The sequence below is a fragment of the Malaclemys terrapin genome, chromosome 3 (genome assembly GCF_027887155.1).
Source record: "Malaclemys terrapin pileata isolate rMalTer1 chromosome 3, rMalTer1.hap1, whole genome shotgun sequence".
Taxonomy (NCBI): Eukaryota; Metazoa; Chordata; order Testudines; family Emydidae; genus Malaclemys; species Malaclemys terrapin.
In genome coordinates this window covers 93,312,007-93,333,613 of record NC_071507.1, presented here as the reverse complement: position 1 = coordinate 93,333,613, position 21,607 = coordinate 93,312,007, and the positions used below count along the sequence as shown (strand labels likewise).

Genomic DNA, 21,607 nt, shown 5'->3' with positions numbered 1-21,607 from the left:
GAAAATATACCATTGAATTTAGTCAAGTTAATACTCGAGGAACTTTGGGCTATATCCTGGCTGCTGCTAAGACCCCTTTGTCATACTTTTGGATTGCAACGGACTGTATAGCTGGTTTAACAAGCCATGTGAAGATTCCTTGGCATAGAGGAATCCCTAGCTGGCTGACCCAGAAGCTTCAGAGCCCAGATGAGCGGGTGTGTTTTGCTACTGTGATCCTCAGTTGACACAATTGTCCTTTGGAACCATTATCTCAGGGGTTCTCAAACTCTTTTTGCTTGGACCCCCTTTGAAAATATTTCACGCTGTGACAACACCAGCAACCCTGCACCCCCTTCCCCATACCATGCCACCCATACTTCTGTGCTGCTGTTGGTGGCGGCGCTTCCTTCAGGCCTGGACGCCTGGCCAGCGGCTTCTGCTCTTTCAACCCCCTTTGAGAAATGCTGCATTATGGGGTCTTCTCTCACTTGCATTTGGCAGAACTGGCTCCCAGCCATCACCAGGTTTAGGAGCAATTCACTCCTTTATTCCTCACCACCAGAGCTGTGCCAAGGGAATTGCATCCAGAACAAAGGAGTTGGCCCCATTAACATTTGCATTTTTTTACTCTTTTGCCACCTTAACATTGCATTAAAGTAGTTTTTATATTTATCCATCATTCTGCAGTTGAATAAATGTGAAGAGGGCTGTTATCAAGATTAATAAAAGGTGTTGCCTATTGTTCATATGTGTCACTTTAAATTGTAAATACAATGTCTTACATCTATTTGCATTCCTCAGAAATGCTGTGAATTCCACTTTTTTTATGAGAAGTAACTTGCAACTGTGCTACAAATACTTGTTCATGACAGTTCTACTGCTCCTGGACTTCTTAAAGTACAGAGCTATCACGCATTACATTAGTTTTAACAAATGTTAACTTTAGTGTTTTACAAAAAGTTAGAATTCACGGACACATTAAGACATTGTCTAAGCAAGTGTTAGTTGCCATAATAGTGAGATATATTTCTTTTTCATAGATGATTCCTCCAAGAGGTTGTGCATATGTCTGCATGGTTCACAGACAAGATGCATATCGTGCTCTTCAGAAACTTAGTTCTGGATCCTACAAAATTGGATCTAAAATTATTAAGGTAAGCCATATTCTGTTCAGTAACATAGCCCAACTTAAAATACAGCAGAATTTTTATTATGATGGTTTAATTGTGTACTTTGAAAAATAATGGATTTTCTATACTGTGCGTCTGATCAAGGTGTGCAATATAGAGCATGAGAAAGAGGCAAAATAACTTCTGTTTGTAAGAGGTAGAGTTGGAAATTTTCTTATAAAATGTGTATTTGGGCAGGAAGTGAGGAAGGACCTTAAAAATAAAATGATACACCTGCTGTTTAGGGAATACTTGGAAAGTTTGAACACACAAGGACTGCTTGTCAGGAGACCTGGGTTCTGTTCCTTACTATGCAGAGTACTTAAACACAAACTTAACTTCAAGCTCGTGTGTAGTCCCATTGACTTCACTGAGGACTGTGTGTTGAAAGTTAAGCATGTGCTTAAGTGTTTGAGTTGTTTGAGGTGTCTGTCACTAGTTTACTCCGAGATCCTTGGGTAAGTCTTTTCAGCTCTGTGGTGCCATTTCCCCATCTGTAAATTAGAAATAATATTTAACACACTTCTTATAAAAAGAACAGGAGTCCTTGTGGCACCTTAGAGACTAACAAATTTATTTGAGCATAAGCTTTTGTGGGCTACAGCCCACTTCAGCCCACAAAAGCTTATGCTCAAATAAATTTGTTAGTCTTTAAGGTGCCACAAGGACTCCTGTTCTTTTTGCGGATACAGACTAACACGGCTGCTACTCTGAAACACTTCTTATAGTTCATTGTAACCAAAGAGCCAAGAGCTCTTCCAAGTGGCTGCTGCTATTAGATGCTGAGTACATGCCCTATTGCTTCGTACATACAGTAAATGTACAGTGAAGATCAATCCTGCACTGACAGGGAGATGAAGTGGATAACTAAAGTGTTTTAATTCAGCTACATCATCTGGATTTTATTTTCAGATTGCTTGGGCTTTAAATAAAGGTGTGAAAACAGAGTACAAGCAATTTTGGGATGTGGATCTTGGAGTTTCATATATACCTTGGGAAAAAGTAAAATTGGATGATTTGGATGGCTTTGCTGAAGGAGGCATGATCGACCAGGAGACTGTAAATACAGGTATTGATACTTACGTGTAGCTTTTATTAAGTAAAAATTATGTTTCTTTTCTTTATTTCTTAAATTAATTTTCAGAAGTTGAGTATTTTTGGTGTACGTGTTCTTTTTTGCATTTGTTAGTATTAGTTTCCCGTGTACAGTTCAGATGACACTGAGGTCTGAAATCCAGAAATTTGGATTGCCTCTATCGTGTGTTTGAGTCAACATCTGATGATAACACTGCAAGTCAACATGATAATACTATGTCAACATTCAGACCAATGGAGTGAAGCGAGACAATCAATATTAATATTTTAAAAGTCGCTTCTGATTTTCTATGTTCAGTCACTAAGTACATGTGCAAATATTAGTGCATGCAAATCCGTGATCTGGTTGTGACTCCTTTTGAAAAATTAGGTCTTTAGATTGTTGTATGTAAAAGTAAAATGAATGGAAGAGACTGATCTGGATATTCCTTTATTGTTTAAAACTTTCTGTTGAGACTGTCAGTGTTACTGAGCTTCTTCTTTCCAACCTCCATAGATTGGTTTATAATCTGTTTTGTATCACAGGGCTTGTCTACACGGTCCCACAGTTCAGACTGTGGGAGTGTGAATTGCACACTTCTCCCCTGTGTGCACGCTGCAGGAGCCAACTAAAAGGCATTTAGTTCATGTAATGTGAACTAGGTACCTTTTAGTTCATACCAGCACCATCCACACAGGAGAGTTGCAGTTCACACCCATAATCCAAATTCTGGGGCTGTGTAGACATAGCCGTAGATATTGATAAGGGATGTTTGAGTATATAAATGCCAATCTTTTTAACTCTGGTAGCAAAATTTAAATTTGAATCAATATTGAAAATTAAATCCAATACCTTGCGTTTAGAATGCCAACTTCGTTTTCCCTTGGGCTGGTAGAGGTGGGTTTTTTTGTTGTTAAGTACCCTATGTGATCATGTGTCAGACTAGTCACTCAGTAATATAGACATGTTGTAAATATAAATGACAATACATAAGGGGTTGCTATATTCTTTACATGTCATGAATCATTTATAAAGTGACAGTCATCGACATTTAAAAAAAATCAGCTTCTGATATAGTAACATTTAAATTGTATACCTAGAATTTTAGTTTTTCCTTCTCCATTAACTTTAATAAAAAAAAAAAAAAAAAAAAGTTATGGGATTTTTGTGTTCTCCTGCTGATGTTTGATGGTCTTTCTTCTAAGAGAGGAACTCTGTGTGTCTATATCTATATAATTTTATTTACTTTGTTTTTCACCCCCCAGCTTCTTTCAGTTACAGTAAGCTCTGACCAAAATGTGATTTTTTTCAAGTTGATGGATTTTTAAATGTGGAAATGGAAATAGAACATTTAACTCATTTTCTACAAAATAAATAAAAACATTTTTTTTTATTTAGAATGGGAAACTGTGAGGAGTTCAGAGGCTGTTAAAGAAAATATCCAAACTACTCAGAGTACAACTGTCGATAAGAATACAGCTGTTACAACACAGACGGAAGCTTATACTCAATCTGTAACTATGCTACAGGTTAGTATTGAGCATGTTTGTACCCCCAGTTTTCAAATTTTGGGTGGTTTCTGTAGAGAGATTTAACTTGTAGTTAATATGGATATGTTCAAATGCAAAAGTTAGAATAAATAGCATAGATAAATATAGAAAATATAGAACAAGGAGGATTTATATTTTATTTTATCTTTAAAATAAGCAAACTAATGTTCTTATTCAGCAAAGCTCTTAAACTTCTGCTTGACTCTAATATCATGTCTGTTTTGCTGAATCCAGGCTTAAATGTTGGTGATAGAGCAAATGTTATAAAACTGAAATGGCAATCAATTGTTTATAAGAAGATTGAAATGTGTGAGCTACTAAAGCATCCTTTTGTAGGAGTCAGCAGCACAGTGACTCTTTTTTGCCTGGGACCACTTCTGCTTGGCCTTAGTTCCTTTTTACATTTGTTTCCCCTTTCTTTCATATTAATCGGAGAATAAATTAGTTATTTTTTTCCTGCACTTTTGGGCAGCCTTCACATTGATTTAGGATCTTGTTGAACATTTTTGCTAAATGGAGTTTGGTAGGGACAATCTAAGCCTTAATGTAGTTTGAATTACTCTACCTCTACAAAGGATTTTCTCTGCCTTAATAAACAGCTGAGTAAGGTTTGTTGTTTCTTTTTTTGAAAGCTGGAGGTACTGTATTGTAACTTTTTTAGTCTTTCAGGTGTATGCAATACCAAAGATGTGGGTCAAGAATTTCTTACAATGCTCACAGTCAAAATTATGTAGTGATTAAATTATTTTTACAAAGTTTTGCTTATAATACCACAGAAAGGTAAATTTTAAACCTGTTGCTGATTTTTTTTTTCTTGTATTGATGCAAGATTGCTAATTTACATTAGCTCCGGAGAACTGAACTTTTGGCATTAATACATTTTTTAATGTTGAAGTAGTTTGTTGGGGCCTCAGAATGAAGATTAAGAGGACTTGTGGCACCTTAGAGACTAACAAATTTATTAGAGCATAAGCTTCCATGGACTGCAGCCCACTTCTTCGGATGCATATAGAGTGGAACATATATTGAGGAGATATATATACACACATACAGAGTGCATGAACAGGTGGGAGTTGTCTTACCAACTCTGAGAGGCCAATTAAGTAAGAGAAAAAAACTTTTGAAGTGATAATCAAGCTAGCCCAGTACAGACAGTTTGATAAGAAGTGTGAGAATACTTACAAGGGGAGATAGATTCAATGTTTGTAATGGCTCATCAGGGGCTCGTTCACCTGCACATCTACCAATGTGATATGTGCCATCATATGCCCCTCTGCCATGTACATTGGCCAAACCGGACAGTCTCTATGCAAAAGAATTAATGGACACAAATCTGACATCAGGAATCATAATACTCAAAAACCAGTGGGAGAACACTTTAACCTGTCTGGCCATTCAATGACAGACCTGCGGGTGGCTATCTTACAACAGAAAAACTTCAAAAACAGACTCCAACGAGAGACTGCTGAGCTGGAATTGAATGCAAACTAGATACAATCAACTCAGGATTGAATAAGGACTGGGAATGGCTGAGCCATTACAAACATTGAATCTATCTCCCCTTGTAAGTATTCTCACACTTCTTATCAACCTGTCTGTACTGGGCTATCCTGATTATCACTTCAAAAGTTTTTTTTCTCTTAATTAATTGGCCTCTCAGAGTTGGTAAGACAACTCCCACCTGTTTATGCTCTCTGTATGTGTGTATATATAGTTCCTCAATATTTATTCCACTCTATATGCATCCGAAGAAGTGGGCTGTAGTCCACAAAAGCTTATGCTCTAATAAATTTGTTAGTCTCAAGGGTGCCACAAGTACTCTTGTTATTTTTGTGGATACAGACTAACACGGCTGCTACTCTGAAACCTGTCAGAATGAAGATTAACTTTTTTAGTCTATTTCCATGACTAATGCCCTTTTAACACAATTTGTATTTTGTCTTCCATTTTCTATCACAAGAATTATGCTTAGTTTCTTATTTCAACAATCTCGCGCTATATTGTATTCTTTTGTACTTCTAATACATTTCTGCCTTCCTTACTATTGTTTTACATTTCTCATTGAATCAAGAAAGCAGACATACTTGAGCAACACTCTTCCTGTTTTGAGGTAATTATATTTTCAGCTAGTAAATTCAGGCCTGAGAGCCAAGTTTTTCTTTGAGTAGTGTCGCCTATGGGTGCTCATTCTAGGTGCACTTGCGCCCCATGTCCCTCAGATCAGAGATTTTAGGTAGCCATGTCTTTTCAGCCTGGACATGCACTCCCTGCAGCCTCATGTGGTGCACTGAGGCTATATAGCCTTAGTTCGTTCTCAACCGCCTCAGCAGCATCCAAATAGAGGTTACCTCACCTGTATTTTTCTCTTGTTCTTATTAGTTAGTTTTAGTTCTTAGAGTTTCCTTTGTGTGAGTTAACTGTAGTAATTTTATAGATTTCAAACAGATCTTTTTTAAAAAAAAAAAAAAAAAAAAAAAAACCTTGACTTTATACTTTTAGGATAAGGACTGTTATCTACCTTTATCTATTTTTTTTTGTTTCTCCCCCCTCAAAAAACTTAAACCCAGGGAGGTTATGCCCAGTTCTCCCAGGTCTCTCTGGATGCTGGTTTTCAGAGGGAAGCTGAAAATACAATTGAGGACCTTCCTTTTGATGGATCAAAGTTGTTTGTGGAAAAAAATGCTAAATCTCTGCATGCCTTAAAAGATGCTAGAGCCACTTTGCACTGTCAGGGAATTTATGCCCCTGCACAAAAAAGAAAGTTCAGTATGTCCCAGACAGCACAGAGATCTCGTCCCACCTAGTTTCCCACCTCCTAGAGATATTACAAACCCCAGCATAAGAGACAGCAGTTTCAGTAGAAGAGACTAGCTACTTCTCGGGCATTGACCTCACAACCCACAACTTCAAAAATCAGCTTTGATGGGCGGGTCAGGGTGCTGAGTTACCATCTCCACTCTTACTGCTGCAGCAATCTGCATGTCTCCCTCACTTCAGCGATTGCCTTTCTCATTTCCATCAGAATTGGGAACATACCACTATGGATAAGTGGGTGTTGGAGATCATGTCTCCATCCACTTTACCTCCCTTCCTCCGCCCCCCATCCCACTTTCAGGAATCCCTCTCATGAGCACATTTTGCGACAGGAAATCGACTGTCTTCTGAATCTTGGTGCTATAGAACCAGTTCCCATGCAACACAGGGATGGGATTTTATTCCAGGCATCTCCTGATTCCAAAAAAATAACAGCAGTTGGAGACCTATTTTAGATCTAAGTTTACTCAACAGATTCATAAAGATTCAGAGGTTCAAAATGGTAACTCTTGCAGCAATAATTCCATCATTGGACCAAGGGGATTGGTTCTAGGTCCTCGACTTTCAAGACATTTACTTCCCTATAGCAATCCACTCCTCCCACAGAAGGTTCTTAGTCTCTTGACACAGAGTGAAGCATTTCAATACACAGTGCTTCTGTTTAGTCTTTTCTTTGCACCCTGAGTGTTCTCAAAAGTTCTTTTTGGGTCGTAGCAGGTCATCTTCACAGACAAGGAACTCTGATTTTTCCCATACCTCAACAATTGTGAGACTACACATGTGCTGCCTCCTGGGGTGGCTCAGAACTGTTTATTTGCCAAGCAAACACAGTTAAAGAAAACTATTCTCCACGCCTCCAGTAGTTTTTTTAAAAAAACAGCAAACCCTGAGATGCTGCTTTCTCCTTTGGTGGAGTCTAGACCTTCTGTATGCATTTATCCCAACTCCTTTGATATCCAAGGTGCTATGCACGATAAGGAAAACCAAAGCAAAGTTATTCTTGTAGTTCTGAGGTGGCCGAGACAAACATGGTTTCCTTACCTCACTCAGCTGGCTCTTTGTCAACTGATCGCTGTCCAGACCATCTGTTCTCTCAGGATGCCAGTCAAATCCATCACCCCAAACTCAGGGTTCTTTGGCTCAAGGCATGGCTGATAGATGGCTTGCAGGGTTAGAAACAACCTATTCTGAGGACGTAAAGAGAGTGCTGTTACATAGCAGCAAACAATGTACTTGTGGCAAACATGCCAAAAAGTGGATGAGATTCAAAGACTGGTGTGACCTAAAACATCTTTCACCTAAATCCTCTCCATTATCATTTGTACTAGATTACATTTTAGAGCTAAAAATGACAGGGTTATCTTTAAGCCCCATAAAAGTGCATTTAGCAGTTATTACGGCTTTCCATCATATGGTACAGGGTTTTTCCATCTTTGCTCATCCTACAACAAGGAGGTTTCTCAAAGGACTGGACTACCTCTTCCCACAAATCAGATGCCCTATGCTGGCATGGAACCTCAGCTTTGTACTTAGATGTCATATGAGGCCTCCCTTTGAACCTATGGACATCTTCTCCTTTCAGTACCTGTCTATGAACACTGCATTTCTAGTAGCCATTGCTCAAACAGTGAGTGAGATAGGGGTGCGCTGATGGCATACTTCAGTCTTCTTTAAGACTAAGGCCTCACTGCGACTGCATTCCAAGTTCCTGCCAAACGTATCTTCGGACTTATACATAAATCAACCTATACATCTTTCAGTTTTCTTCCCTAAACCACACCAGGATAAAGGATATGTGACACTACATACACACGAGGTCTGGAGAGCATTAGCCTTTTACTGAGACAGGACTAAGCCCTTTAGAAAATCTCCCAGATTATTTCTCTCCATTGCGGACAGAACTAAGGGATCTCCAATTTCCAAGCAGAGATTCTCTAGATGGATATCTGGCTGCATTACCTATTGCTATCAGTCTCATGATGTTCAGCCTCCCTGTAGAGTACTAACTCACTCCCATGAGATCCCTCTCCACTTCAGTAGGCTTTAAGAATGTTCCCGTCGTGGAACTATGTAAAGCCGTGATTTGGGAGCCTATTCATACATTTCTGAACACTATGCAGTCACTCATACTTCAGCTTCTGATGCTATGTTTGGGTCTACTGTTTTATCTTCAATCTTAGACTTTTCTCCTAGACCCCACTCCTCCGTAGAGGTTACTATTCAATAATCACCTAGAGTGGAGCCTCTATAGGCACACTACTCGCAGAAGAAGAGGTTACGCAACCTGTGCAGTAACTGTGTGGTTCTTCAACATGTGTTCCCCTTCGGATGCTCAACTATCCACCCTCCTCCCCTCTGCTTCAGAGTTCTTTACGGCATTCTCTGTGGTAGAGAAGGAACTGAGGGCGGTTTGCCCATGCAGCTCTGTATAGCCTTAGTGCAGGGCACAAGTCTGTGGGGGACTCACGAGCGGGCCAAATGGACACAGCAACCTAAAATCTCTGATCTGAGGCATATTGGGCACAGCGTGCCTAGAGTGGAGCACCCATAGGGGGACACATTTTAAAGAACCACAGTACCTGCACAGGATGAGTAATCTCTTTATTAGCCCACTAAATCATTTTCTTTTTTGAAGCACTGTCAGCTTACCATTATTCTACTGAAATATTTAAATACTTTAATTTTTAAATGAAAGGTGACGGAGTTATAAAACAAAAACCAAAATAGGCTCTCAATTGCTGAAAGACACAGCATGAGAAAAAAATAATGAAACTCCTTTTAAATCCTTCCTTCTCCGCACAACCTATCACCTATTCTTTCTTTTCTCCCTTCCCTCTCTGTCCTTTCCCCGCTGTCTTCCTTTCCTACAAGTTATCAAAGCTCTAGTTCCTTTATTAAGTACAATATATAAATATGTATTTTGATACTGTTTCTTTAAAAGAGAATAAGAAAGGATACATAGCATTCTCCCAGTGTGCATTCAAATGTCTTCGATATTCTTGCTGACCTGTAGTGAGGCCTGGGGCCTTAGTACTATTTTTAGGCCAAATTCTGCATTTAGCTATGTTTGCAGGGTTCTACCAATATAATTGGGACAGAATTTAGACATACAGAAACTTTTGCAGATAGTGTTAGATGAAACCAGTTAGCTTGACTTTCAGTTCCTGAGGTGAATTTGCAGGGATAGCAGTTAGAAAAACAATTTTATTTGTAAATGGGACAAATTTGATATGAAAATCAAAACACAATAAACTTTAGTGCTATTATGCTATTTTTAGTCACCTTTCAGAGGAAAACTGCCTTCATCCCAGCTTTATCTGGCAACTTCTATAATACAATATAATTTTTGATATAAAATTAGGATACTAGAAAAAAGAAGAACAGCTCTAACAAATTTATTAGAGCATAAGCTTTCGTGGACTACAGCCCAGGGCTGTAGTCCACGAAAGCTTATGCTCTAATAAATTTGTTAGTCTCTAAGGTGCCACAAGTACTCCTGTTCTTCTTTTTGCGGATACAGACTAACACGGCTGTTACTCTGAAACTAGGATACTAGAGAAATTAGATATAATATAAAATTTAAATTTAAGATTTTAGTTAAAACAAATAATGCCTTACCGTGAATACATTATTTTCCATATTAAATTTATAAAACCCTCCATTTTTATTTACCTGCAGCTGCTGCAGAATTTCCAGTGTACTACCCCAAAGTGCCATGTAATTCATCATGCTTTCTACAGCATAAGTAGAACCTTGATTATAATTACTGCTTTCAGTTAACAATAATTGCAATCAAATCATTTCATTCCTTTTTCAAAGTCATTGAATAATGTAAAAATTGAAGTTTTTGTTTTGTTTTTCCTTCCCACCAAAAAAAGATTCCGGTAGCTCCAGCTGTGCCTGCTGTTAGTTTAGTTCCACCATCATTTCCTGTCACAATGTCTGTCCCACCTCCTGGGTATAGTTCAATTCCACCACCTCCCTTCTTGCGGGCAAGTTTCAACCCTTCACAACCACCTCCTGGTAAGTTACCATTTTAATGGATTGTATAATAAGTATATCCATGCTAACTGAGTATCTTAAACATATGTTATGTGCTAGGATTATTTCTGACTCAAAGATTCAGGACAGAAGCCTTAGTTAATTCTTCACATTTTCAGTCTAGTTTTAAAAATCAAACTCTTTGTTTTGTTGTTTCATTTTACCATTTTTCTTCAACTGGAAAATTTGACTATTAGGTGAAACTGTAATTGTTCCTTTGAGTATTGCTGGTATAAATGACTACTTAAAGAGGTACATATACATCCTCTGTGTTAAAGTTGGAGCTCTCTGGAAAGCAGTAACCATTGCTGATTCTCTTCCTACACCGCTGACTTGCCAGTTTGCAGTGGGACATTCTTCTTCTGATTAGTGCAGATTAGTGAGGTTTAACTATTTTTATTACTGAGGTTTTATTAGAGTTGGCCATATTATTAAATTATTTCTGATTGTTCATATAGGTTTTATGCCTCCCCCGGTTCCACCAGTCCCACCGCCTGTTGTTCCACCACCTGTTGTTCCACAAGTAGTCCCAACATGTGAGTTGGTTTGTCTTTTTTGTTTGTTTTGTTTTGTTTTTTTAAAAGAATACTAATTTTGTGTTAATGAAAGTCTAGCTATTTGATGTACTAATTCTTACTTCAGGTGGATTGATATAAATCAGCAAGCAGGAAACTTTGATTTAAATAAAAAGAACAGGAGTACTTCTGGCACCTTAGAGACTAACAAATTTATTAGAGCATAAGCTTTCGTGGACTACAGCCCACTTCTTCGGATGCATATAGAGTGGAATAAATATTGAGGAGATATATATATACACACATACAGAGGGCATGAACAGGTGGGAGCTGTCTTACCAACTCCGAGAGGCCAATTAAGTAAGAAAAAAAACTTCTGAAGTGATAATCAAGATAGCCCAGTACAGACAGTTTGATAAGAAGTGTGAGAATACTTACAAGGGGAGATAGATTCAATGTTATTAATTGAATCTATCTCCATCTCCCCTTGTAAGTATTCTCACACTTCTTATCAAACTGTCTGTACTAGGCTATCTTGATTATCACTTCAAAAGTTTTTTTTCTCTTACTTAATTGGCCTCTCGGAGTTGGTAAGACAGCTCCCACCTGTTTATGCCCTCTGTATGTGTGTATATATATCTCCTCAATATTTATTCCACTCTATATGCATCGGAAGAAGTGGGCTGTAGTCCACGAAAGCTTATGCTCTAATAAATTTGTTAGTCTCTAAGGTGCCACAAGTACTCTTGTTCTTTTTGCGGATACAGACTAACACGGCTGCTACTCTGAAACCTTTGATTTAAATAATAATTTTAATCTTGTTTTGCATTTGTACTTTTTAGTTACTTTCTTAAAGAAAAGTTGATTCTCATTGGTTGATAACCATTAAAACATGTTGATTTGCAACTAAATATAGCCTTTACATTAAATTTGGCTCTTTTTGTTAACCAGGAGATACACTAGATCAATACACATTTATTTAAGCAATTATATAGCTTAATTTGCATTTCTTTAGATTCTTAATTTTTACATTTTTTTATGATGTTAGAAAATGGTAACTGATACATTTCTTACTTACTAAATTAATTTTTTACTTGTGATTTGTGTCATGCTCTATTTGGAAATTGGAATTCAGTTAAAAATGTACAAAACCAATATTTTAAAATCATTTTTTATTAAATAAAGTTATCTAAAATATGCTGGGTACATAAGAAAAAAAACTATCACAAAATATATCCGAACATGTTTTGCATTTAAGACGAGCTGATTTATTAAACAAAGTATTATCTCTAGTTAGTGAATTGAACTGATTGTTTCTGGTCACCATTGTACTTCAGAATTATAGAACAAGTAGATCTCATCCTCTCACACTTAGTTTTTATTTATAGATTGGAAGAAGAAAACAAGCTTTCCTGCATTTTCAACTCCCAGTTGGTTTCTTAAGTTTGAATGAACTAGTCATTGAATTGAACTAGTGGAATAAACTGAAATGAAGAAAATATTCTCTCTGCATCTGCAGAGGAGGATACTGCCATCAAAAGCTGGTGTAGCACTTCAGCAAACTGTGGTTCCAGGTGCATAGCCAGTAGTGACTTCTCATAAATTCAGTGGTTCAACTTTCTTTAACTTTCAGCAGCAAACATGTACTGTTCAGTATTATTGTTTTAATTTACTTTAATGATTTTGATAGAGTACGGTAAGTTTAGGCCTCAACATAGATTGTCATGATTTCAAATGCAATTTTAAATAGGTTTATTTAAAAAAAACCCACCCTGTATTTAAGTAAATTTAAATTAAATTAAATTTAAAAATAAAAATCATTGATTTTTATCTACCCTGTTCTTACTTAATAGTATACAAATTGTGGTAGATACCGTGTTCTATGGGGTATTCATATGCTGTTTTCACCTTTGTATTGAGAACAAGTTCATAGTACATAATTTAGTTGGTCTAATAATATTCACAAACAGTATATTTAATATTTTCCCAGGAGTCATTGAAGAAATTATTTGCAAATTAATTATTTATTATTCATACATACATTGTTTAATCGATAGTTGTATAGGTGATCAAATAATACTCATTAAGCAAATTATTTCTGTATTTTTCTTTCAATCATTGAATTCATTATTTATGATTTATTATTTTCATTATTCAATCTTTTCAAGTCGGCTACGTTCAGTTGTTCGAATATTAAAGCCTGTTGAAACCAGTGTTGTTTGCTTCTGTATTTATTTATTATCCACTACTTAAGAGTGAAGCATTGGGAAGCCTATAAGGATCACAAATGTTTTTTGAAAAACAATTTATTCCGAAGTGAATAATATCGTTGTTTTTGGTGAACATATTTGCTGATATGCTCTAACAATAAAGCATCTGCCAAACTGAATTGGCAAGAAATACTGAGATTTTTTTGTTTTGTTTTGTGTTTTTTCCCCTACAGCTCTAGTGCAGCCTCCTCTATCCATTACTCAAGAGACAATGAAAGACGTTCCTTTTGGTAGCCTTGTTTTACCAGTTGGCACTGTTTCTAGCAGCCTAGCCACTCCAACATTATCAGCAGGAAGTGTTTTTAACCCTCTTCCAAGCAACAAACCAGAGTCAGAAGAAAAAGGATCACATCTTGCAGACGTTCAGATTTCTTCCAGTGAAAACAACAGATCTGGTAAGAAATGTCTGTATCCTACATATTTTGCCGCATATAAATTGACTTTATATATACAAGTTTTTAAATTAGCCTATATGTATTGTGTTAACTCATCCTAATGTAGGATGTTTCGGGTTAAATATGGTCTTGGATTTGGGATTTAATATGTGACAGAGTGCTGATAATGAGCTTTTTTAGCATCTCTTGATCACTCTTTTCCAGTAGGTCATGTCCTCAGTGGAAAAGAAATTTCTCTCACACATCTGTGTGCATATAGGCTAGAGAAGTAAAGCTGGGCCAGTTAGGAGTATTTTAAAATAAATCCTTTAAATTTTTCTGAAAGTGGAATGGGACAAGAACTGGTAGTTAAGTTTAATATATAGTTTTAAGCATTCATTCAAATACGTTCACGTTTTTACGTGTGTAGGCTTGGTGAGCATGTAGTTTTCCCTGCCCTTTAAAAGCTTCTGCTCACTCTTTACTATATAAAAACATCGGTTTCCATGACTTAATGCCCAGTCTTCACCATTGTGACTAAAAAAAATCTGTGTTCATAACTCAAAACTATTACAAATATTTAAATAAGTAAATATTCCAACTATGTATATATTAACTGAAATAATGGATTAAATTATTATTTGTATTCCAAACTGTTTAATGTTATGTTGACTTTTTCAGTCTACTAAATATTTTTATTGTATTTCAGTTCAAAATGATGTCTCAAGCAGCTCCGGACTTGCGGGTGGAGTGCAGCCACCCGGTGTCTCAAGCAGCTCCGGACGTGTGGGAGGAGTGCAGCCACCTGGTGTCTCAAGCAGCTCTGGACGTGCAGGAGGAGTGCAGCCACCCGGTGTCTCAAGCAGCTCCACACTTGCGGGAGGAATGCAGCCACCCAGTGTCTCAAGCAGCTCCGCACTTGCGGGAGGAGTGCACCCACCCGGTGTCTCAAGCAGCTCTGCACTTGCGGGAGGAGTGCAGCCACCTGGTGTCTCAAGCAGCTCTGGACTTTTGGTGGGAGTGCCGCCACCGAACGTCTCAAGCAGCTGCGGACTTTTGGCGGGAGTGCCGCCACCGAACGTCTCAAGCAGCTCTGGACTTATGGCGGGAGTGCCGCCACCGAACGTCTCAAGCAGCTCTGGACTTTTGGCGGGAGTGCCGCCACCGAATGTCTCAAGCAGCTCTGGACTTTTGGCGGGAGTGCCGCCACCGAACGTCTCAAGCAGCTCTGGACTTTTGGCGGGTGTGCCACCACCCAATGTCTCAAGCAGCTCTGGGCTTCTAATAGTGCCACCACCCAATGTCTCAAGTAGTTCTGGACTTCTGGGGATGCAGCATCCAGCAGGGATTCAAAACATACCCCATTTAAATATTAGTAGTCAAAGGATGCCCGGAATGCCTCTCTTAGATCTCCGTCCAGGACTAATACCCCAGTCACCTGGACCAAGATTTCCATTAATACAGCCTGGAATGCCACCACAGCGTAATATCCCTCCTCCAACAATCCTTGACCCATCCCTTCATCCACCACCTAGAGGTCCTTTTCCTCCTCCAGGAGATCTTTTTAACCAAACAGAGAGACATTTTGGAACACCTGGAAGACAAAATGTTGATAGCATTTCTAATCCAGAAAAAAGGTTACCACTTGGCGGTGATAGCATTCAACAGGAAGGAGACCGAGACTATCGCTTTCCACCAGTGGAAAACAGAGAGACTCTTAATAGACCATCTCCAGTCGATGTCAGGGATTCTATTGGACGGCCACCAGTAGATCCAAGAGAGGGTCTTGGAAGACCTCCAATAGATGGAAGAGAACATTTTGCAAGACCACATATAGATATGAGAGAGAATTTTGGAAGACCAGGTGTGGATAATATTGGTCGAAGAGAGCATTTTGGTTTCAATTCAGAAAAGCACTGGGGACAGAGAGGAGATTATGATGAAAGAGAACACAATGTTTTCCCTATCTATGGTGGTCCTAAAAGCTTCCATGAAGATAGAGAGAGATTTCGGCATGTAAATTACAGATTTGATACTAGAAGTGGTCCCAACTGGAACAGGGGATTTGAACAAGATGCTCACAGAGATTTTGATGACCGTAGAAGACCCTGGGAAAGACAGAGGGATAGGGATGACAGAGATTTTAATTTTTGCAGAGAAATAAATGGAAACAGGTTTGGAAGAGACAGAATGCAGAACAACTGGATCCCTCCTCCACATCCAAGGGTTTTTGAATATTTTGAAGGGGCCACTTCACAGCGCAAAGCTGATAATATACCCCAGGTAAATGGTGAAAATACAGAGACAGAAAGTCAGCCACCAAATGTGCAAGTGCAGAATGATCCAGAACTTTATGAAAAACTAGCATCTTCAAGTGAGATAAACAAAGAGAAGAGTGACACAGAAGCTGATATAGAAAGTGAACCAGTGGTAGAAAGCACAGAAACTGAGGGGACATAATCATCACTCAGTAGGTAAAAGATACCTTTTGTAAAGTTGTCATCTCTCTGTAATAGATAAATGGCTGACTGGACCTTAGCAGTTCACTTTTGTCTGCCAGAATTAAGTTAATCTGATGTTGATGTTCATCTTTCACTTAAATAACTGTACAACTGACTTGTATAGAACACTGTTCTTAATTTGAACATGGTAGGTAAACATTTTTTATTTCTCTGATAAAACACAGACTTGCCCCCAGTTGCTTTTAATGTCACAATGATAAATAACAGCTTGTCAAACAGAGACTTCCTATGGAAGAAAATGGAATTTTTTTAGATACTACCATTAGGTTGGCTGTGGAAATTGTTATACTTGAAAGCAGGTGCTGGTGTATCTTGTCCATGTTTTTAGGCTGCTGCAGAATTTTAAACATAGACAAAGCTGTGATATTTTATGTTCCTGAAATTTGGCACGCGCACACACCAAAAAAAAAAAAAAGAAAAGAAAGAGAGAAAAAGAAATAGCCCTGGTCATTTAAGGAGCATAATACAGAGATTAAAAGTGCTTTCGTAAAATCCACACTATAGTCTCTGTTTTCTCTAAAGTAAGTGTCTGTGATTTGTTCCTCGTACTGCAGTGGGTTAAAAAAAAATGATAAAAGTACATTTTAATGTTGGGTGCATTTTGTTTTTAGATGCCAATAAAGCATATTTGTTTGATAACAGTGTTCTAGGTATTGTATTTTTTTTTTTTTTTTTAAACCTACAAGCTATGAAAACCTGGATCAGCTGTGGTATATGCTTTAGCTAGTTGTTGCAAAAGGTTTATATTACTCTTGTAAGACCAACGCAACAATTATATGTGCTAGAAAGAAGCATATGCTTTTATATTGAAAATCATGCAGTCACATTAGTTTGTATATAACATGTATGTAAATATTTGTGTAAACTGTAAGTAGATATCGCTATTTCTGTGTGTGCCTGTGTGTGCGCACAGAATAATGAAGACAGTTTAATAAAACTGAAATGAAATTAGGTTATAAAAATAAGTCTTTCGCCTTCTCAAGGTTGCAAGATATTTCAAGACATTAATTTGATTAAATAAATCAAATTTACATTTATTTACTCACTCATAGTTATGTACTGTTCTTATTACTTTTAGAAGGTGAAATGAACATGATATACTGTAAAGATATACAGTAGGATTTTAGCTTACTTTTTAAAAAATGTAGATATGCATGAAGCCAAAATTGAAGCAAATGTTTACCTTGTCTTACTTTGTAATATATTTGGTGTTCTGGATAGATAGTGGTAGCATTAAAGTACTTTGTGGTTATTTGTTTGCAGTGAATCTCTGAAGTCCAGAATTGTTGCATGAAAAGTATAAAGCTGTTTTTGGTTTTTCTTTATAAAAAAAAAAAGAAAAGAAATCTGTGTGTGAATAGAAATGAAATGGGCTTTGTGCTTTGGAGGCTTAATACTGAAATAGAACTTCTAAGTAAAATGTTGAGATGAATTGGCCTCCTAAGTAATTCAGTAGCACTACTCCTTTCTGTTTCACCTGTTTTGCTTCTTGTGTATCTTTTTTTTTTTTTTTTTTTTTTTTTTAACCAGAGGTGGAAGATTTGATGATACAGTAATGAAAGATTTTCAGCTTGTCCCACTTGCAGTACATTTATTCCTCTCCCCTTCCAAAAAATCTGTTGTTATATTCACTAAGTCCAAAAGCATCCTCTGACTAAGTTTTGAAGAGAGAATTTTCTCTCTAAGTAAGTTCTGAGAGTCAATAATGATACTTTCTTCTGTAGAATGGAAAATATTTAATTCAGGGAAATCTGAGTTGATCTTTACTATTAAAGAATATTAATTTATCGGTAGTTTGTATTGTGTTAAAAATTCCCCCAAGGATATGAAGTGTGAGGATGTCACTTGGGAGTTTGGCTGGACTTACAGAGAAGTTATATGTGATCCTTTTTTGTGGTGACCTGGTTCTGTTTCTCAGTGATTAGGATTTTTATTTTAAAAGCCCCCAAAATTGCTTTCATAAATGAAAATATCGCTTTTAAAAGCTTGGATATGAATGATTTTGCACCTACAGTGCAAGTAGTAATAATATTTAGTACTAGGAAGCAGTGAGATTCAGATGCACTAAATAAGCAATAGCATGTAACAGGACCATGCTGATATACTGGATTCCAGATGGGTTTTACAATGTTTAGGGCAAAAATACCTTCAGATGCAGACTGTGCAGGTCAAGGAACTTGATCAGTGTTGTGCCTCTCAGCCTGCCAATAATTTGCTAATCAGGCGTGCATGACTTAGGATGACCGAACATAAAATAGCTGTCTAGTATTTTTTTAAAGTCACTCCTTTCCTTTCTTTTCAGTTTGATAGAGTTTTGACATTTTTAAGTTATAGTTGTACATGAAAAAGCTTATTCTCCTTGATTTTCCAAATGTTCATAACAAAATGCAAATATTTCCAATAGCTTTGCTTTCACCATTGTGTTTTACACAATGAAACAAAAAACAAGATAGAAAAGTTAATCTTCCTTGTCTTTCTTAAATTGAGATTTGCAGTATGTTCATTGTTTGCAACAGGATGGTGCAGGAAAATCACCACATGGTGAGGGAGATTAAATAATTCAGTTGGCAATGCTGTAAACCAGATCACATTGCCATTTCCTTGTGCATGTTTGTTGGGTCAGGCAAAACATTTTGAGACTCTGCAATGTATATTCATTAGATGAAGAGCATAACTGTTAATATTTTAATCTGTTCTGTAAATGTCTTTTTAATAAATTGGCTACTGTACTTAGTGTAGTTGTACACTGTACTATTACAGTTTCCAACAGCTATTCGATTCTTGTGTAGAATAAAACTTTATTGTACAGAAAAGTAGTCTTTAGCTGCATCATGTTTCCAGCTAGAACTTTTTTTTCAGACCTTCTAATTTTAGTAGTGCCTAAGCATAGAAAAATAGCCCCAAGAGAAAAGCATTCAGAAACAGGGAAATGGCCTGAATCATATATTAGTAATTAAAGATAGCGAGTTGTAGCTGTTTAATCTTGTCACTGAAAAATTTTAAGTCTTTGAATGTTCTCAAGAAAAAGGTTATCCTCTTACAAGAAGAGAATATTCTACCCTTTTGAGCTGTTTTTGACAGTGAAGATATTTGCCACATTCCAACAATTAAAGAACCTGATGCATGAGTCTGCTTATATTTTTATTTGCATAAATAACACAGAAATATGCATGCTTTATAGTTTGAAAAAATGATGTCAAACTGTTTTTAACAAACAGGAAAGATTTAAAATTTACTAATACACATTTAGTTGAAAACCTTACTCGTATCAGTTCAGACATGCAAAATGTTACCTGTTGGGACATTGTGTCCCTCCATCCTGCATTGTAATCTGTGTGAGCAGACTGCTGTGCCCATGCCAGTCACAGTGTAGGATCATGGCCTTTATTTGTTATGGTGAGGTCATGTCTATTCTGATGCTATTTTCTGCAAGCCTTAACCTGCAGTTATTTTAAGCTTTTATATGTGCTGTGGACCATTATTAGACGAATTAAATGTGTAAGACCAGATTCTGATATCCTCTAGTAAATCTGCAAATAGTTCTGTTTGTAAAGTTAGGTACTATTTGATATGAGTATTGGTCCCATAATTTAGTCTATAATGCACAGGTTGGGCATCACATTTAAGTATCTTTCAAAGATTTTGAGATAGCCTGTAGAGGAAATTCACAACATAATGCTTCTTGATAGACTTTGCAGTAAGTTGATCTATCCCCTTAAATGATCGGTTTTGAAAGTATACGGAGGTTCCAAATGTCTGTAAAGATTTTAATTTGTTTTCTGGATTCTAATTCCACTGGGCCTCATATATTTCACTCACTGCAGCTTTAGAGCTGCAAAAATTAGATGCCAAATTTCCTACATTCACATTTCCCATTAACATTTAGAAATAACAAATAGTGATAGTAACCTTTTTCCCATGCTATAATAATTAAAGCTAGAAATGAATGTATTTCATTTATTAAACCTGATCAATTTCTAAAATGAGGTAGTGGGCATCATTAGATTTTTTTTTTTTAATATCTATAATAATGGGCAAGGATTTTTGCTTTCCTGGTTAAAATTGTCATAGTTGATTCTTTTAATTGTACATCAGTTGCTTTTTTCAAACATATACCAGGAATTCTCTGGATTTATGCAAATAGGAATATACCAAAATGTAATCTAGTTAGTGCATGTTGATTATTTTCAGACTTGTGTTAAGCAAACCATTATTGAAGAGTGACACGCCTTGCCTTTATGAACTTTCTGTTTTTAAATCAATCTCTTGATGATTCAATATCTATGACATATCCTGTTTTAAATTTTTTGCTTTGCTTTAAAATATGAAAATGTTTAACCAAACAGGAGTGTCAACAGCATCTTTCTGTTTAGTATTCTATAACTACATTCTTTTCCGTCTCCAGTAGTATAATAGAAGCCTGTTACTGGGAACTGAATGGTGGCTGAGAAAATAAATACCTGGTTGACAGAATTGTCTTAACCATTTGCTCCTCTATCTAAAGGAAAAAAGGAAGTTTGATCCAGAAAGGGGTGTTCATTTTTTATAGGTTTAGCTATATTCTGTACAAATTATGCAGTGTTTTTGACACTAGATAACAGATTGTTTTGTTATTCATTTTAAAGTTTAGACGTGAAGTTTTACAATGAAGAAAATGTCAAGTAGAGCTTCTAAAAAATTGAAGAAAACTCATAACATCTTTTTAAACAACTGACCTCCAATAAAAGAGAATCTGCTCTGAATTGGGTTTTTAGGTGATGACAGGCTGGCTTGTTCAAGTTTTTTAAAGTACCGGTAGTTATTTTGAGGTCAGTAGACTATAAAATTTAATTTGCCTTAAAATTGAACCCTTTTGTACTCTACACACACAAGTTGGCATGTAACTAAGCTGAAAATCCCACTCTTACCATTTTTAGAGGCAGTAGTGCCAAAGATTAGAAGGGGGGAGGTTTGATTTACGCACTAATTAAACAGATGTTAATTTGTTATGCAATTTAAGGTTTCTTTAGTTTGCTTTTAAAGTAGTTAAAATACATACTTAATTTTTATAATGTCAGTTATATCAGTTGTCATTGATTTGCTAACTTTCATGATTTACAGAATTAATTTAAAAAACTGGGGGATTAATTTAACTTTCCAACTTTTTGTCTCATTTTACTATCAGATAAAATCATATTCATGTACTTAGTTATACTGGAAGAAATTTGTAGGTAATCTCAGTTAAACACTTCTTTTGTACTGTTCTTCTGTCAATATTGGGTTTTTTTCTTCTATATGTATTTTTTACTGTACCTC

The 21,607-nt window shown here is 36.7% G+C and overlaps 2 protein-coding genes across 4 annotated transcripts in view; both read left to right on the top strand.

Moving 5' to 3' along the window:
* SCAF8 (SR-related CTD associated factor 8) overlaps positions 1 to 17,564 on the top strand; it is an 86,526-nt gene extending 68,962 nt beyond the window's left edge. For all 3 annotated transcript variants that reach the window (XM_054022228.1, XM_054022227.1, XM_054022229.1), the window contains 7 exons: positions 1,023 to 1,136; positions 2,064 to 2,220; positions 3,625 to 3,755; positions 10,469 to 10,613; positions 11,090 to 11,167; positions 13,590 to 13,811; positions 14,500 to 17,564. In XM_054022228.1, coding sequence (XP_053878203.1) covers positions 1,023 to 1,136; positions 2,064 to 2,220; positions 3,625 to 3,755; positions 10,469 to 10,613; positions 11,090 to 11,167; positions 13,590 to 13,811; positions 14,500 to 16,250 — 2,598 coding nt within the window. In that variant the 3' untranslated portion in view covers positions 16,251 to 17,564. The remainder of the gene's footprint in view (positions 1 to 1,022; positions 1,137 to 2,063; positions 2,221 to 3,624; positions 3,756 to 10,468; positions 10,614 to 11,089; positions 11,168 to 13,589; positions 13,812 to 14,499) is intronic.
* The window catches only part of TIAM2 (TIAM Rac1 associated GEF 2), a 323,237-nt gene continuing 317,821 nt past the window's right edge, over positions 16,192 to 21,607 (top strand). The window contains exon 1 of the mRNA XM_054022224.1: positions 16,192 to 16,264. The gene's annotated coding sequence lies outside the window, so the exon portion shown is untranslated. The remainder of the gene's footprint in view (positions 16,265 to 21,607) is intronic.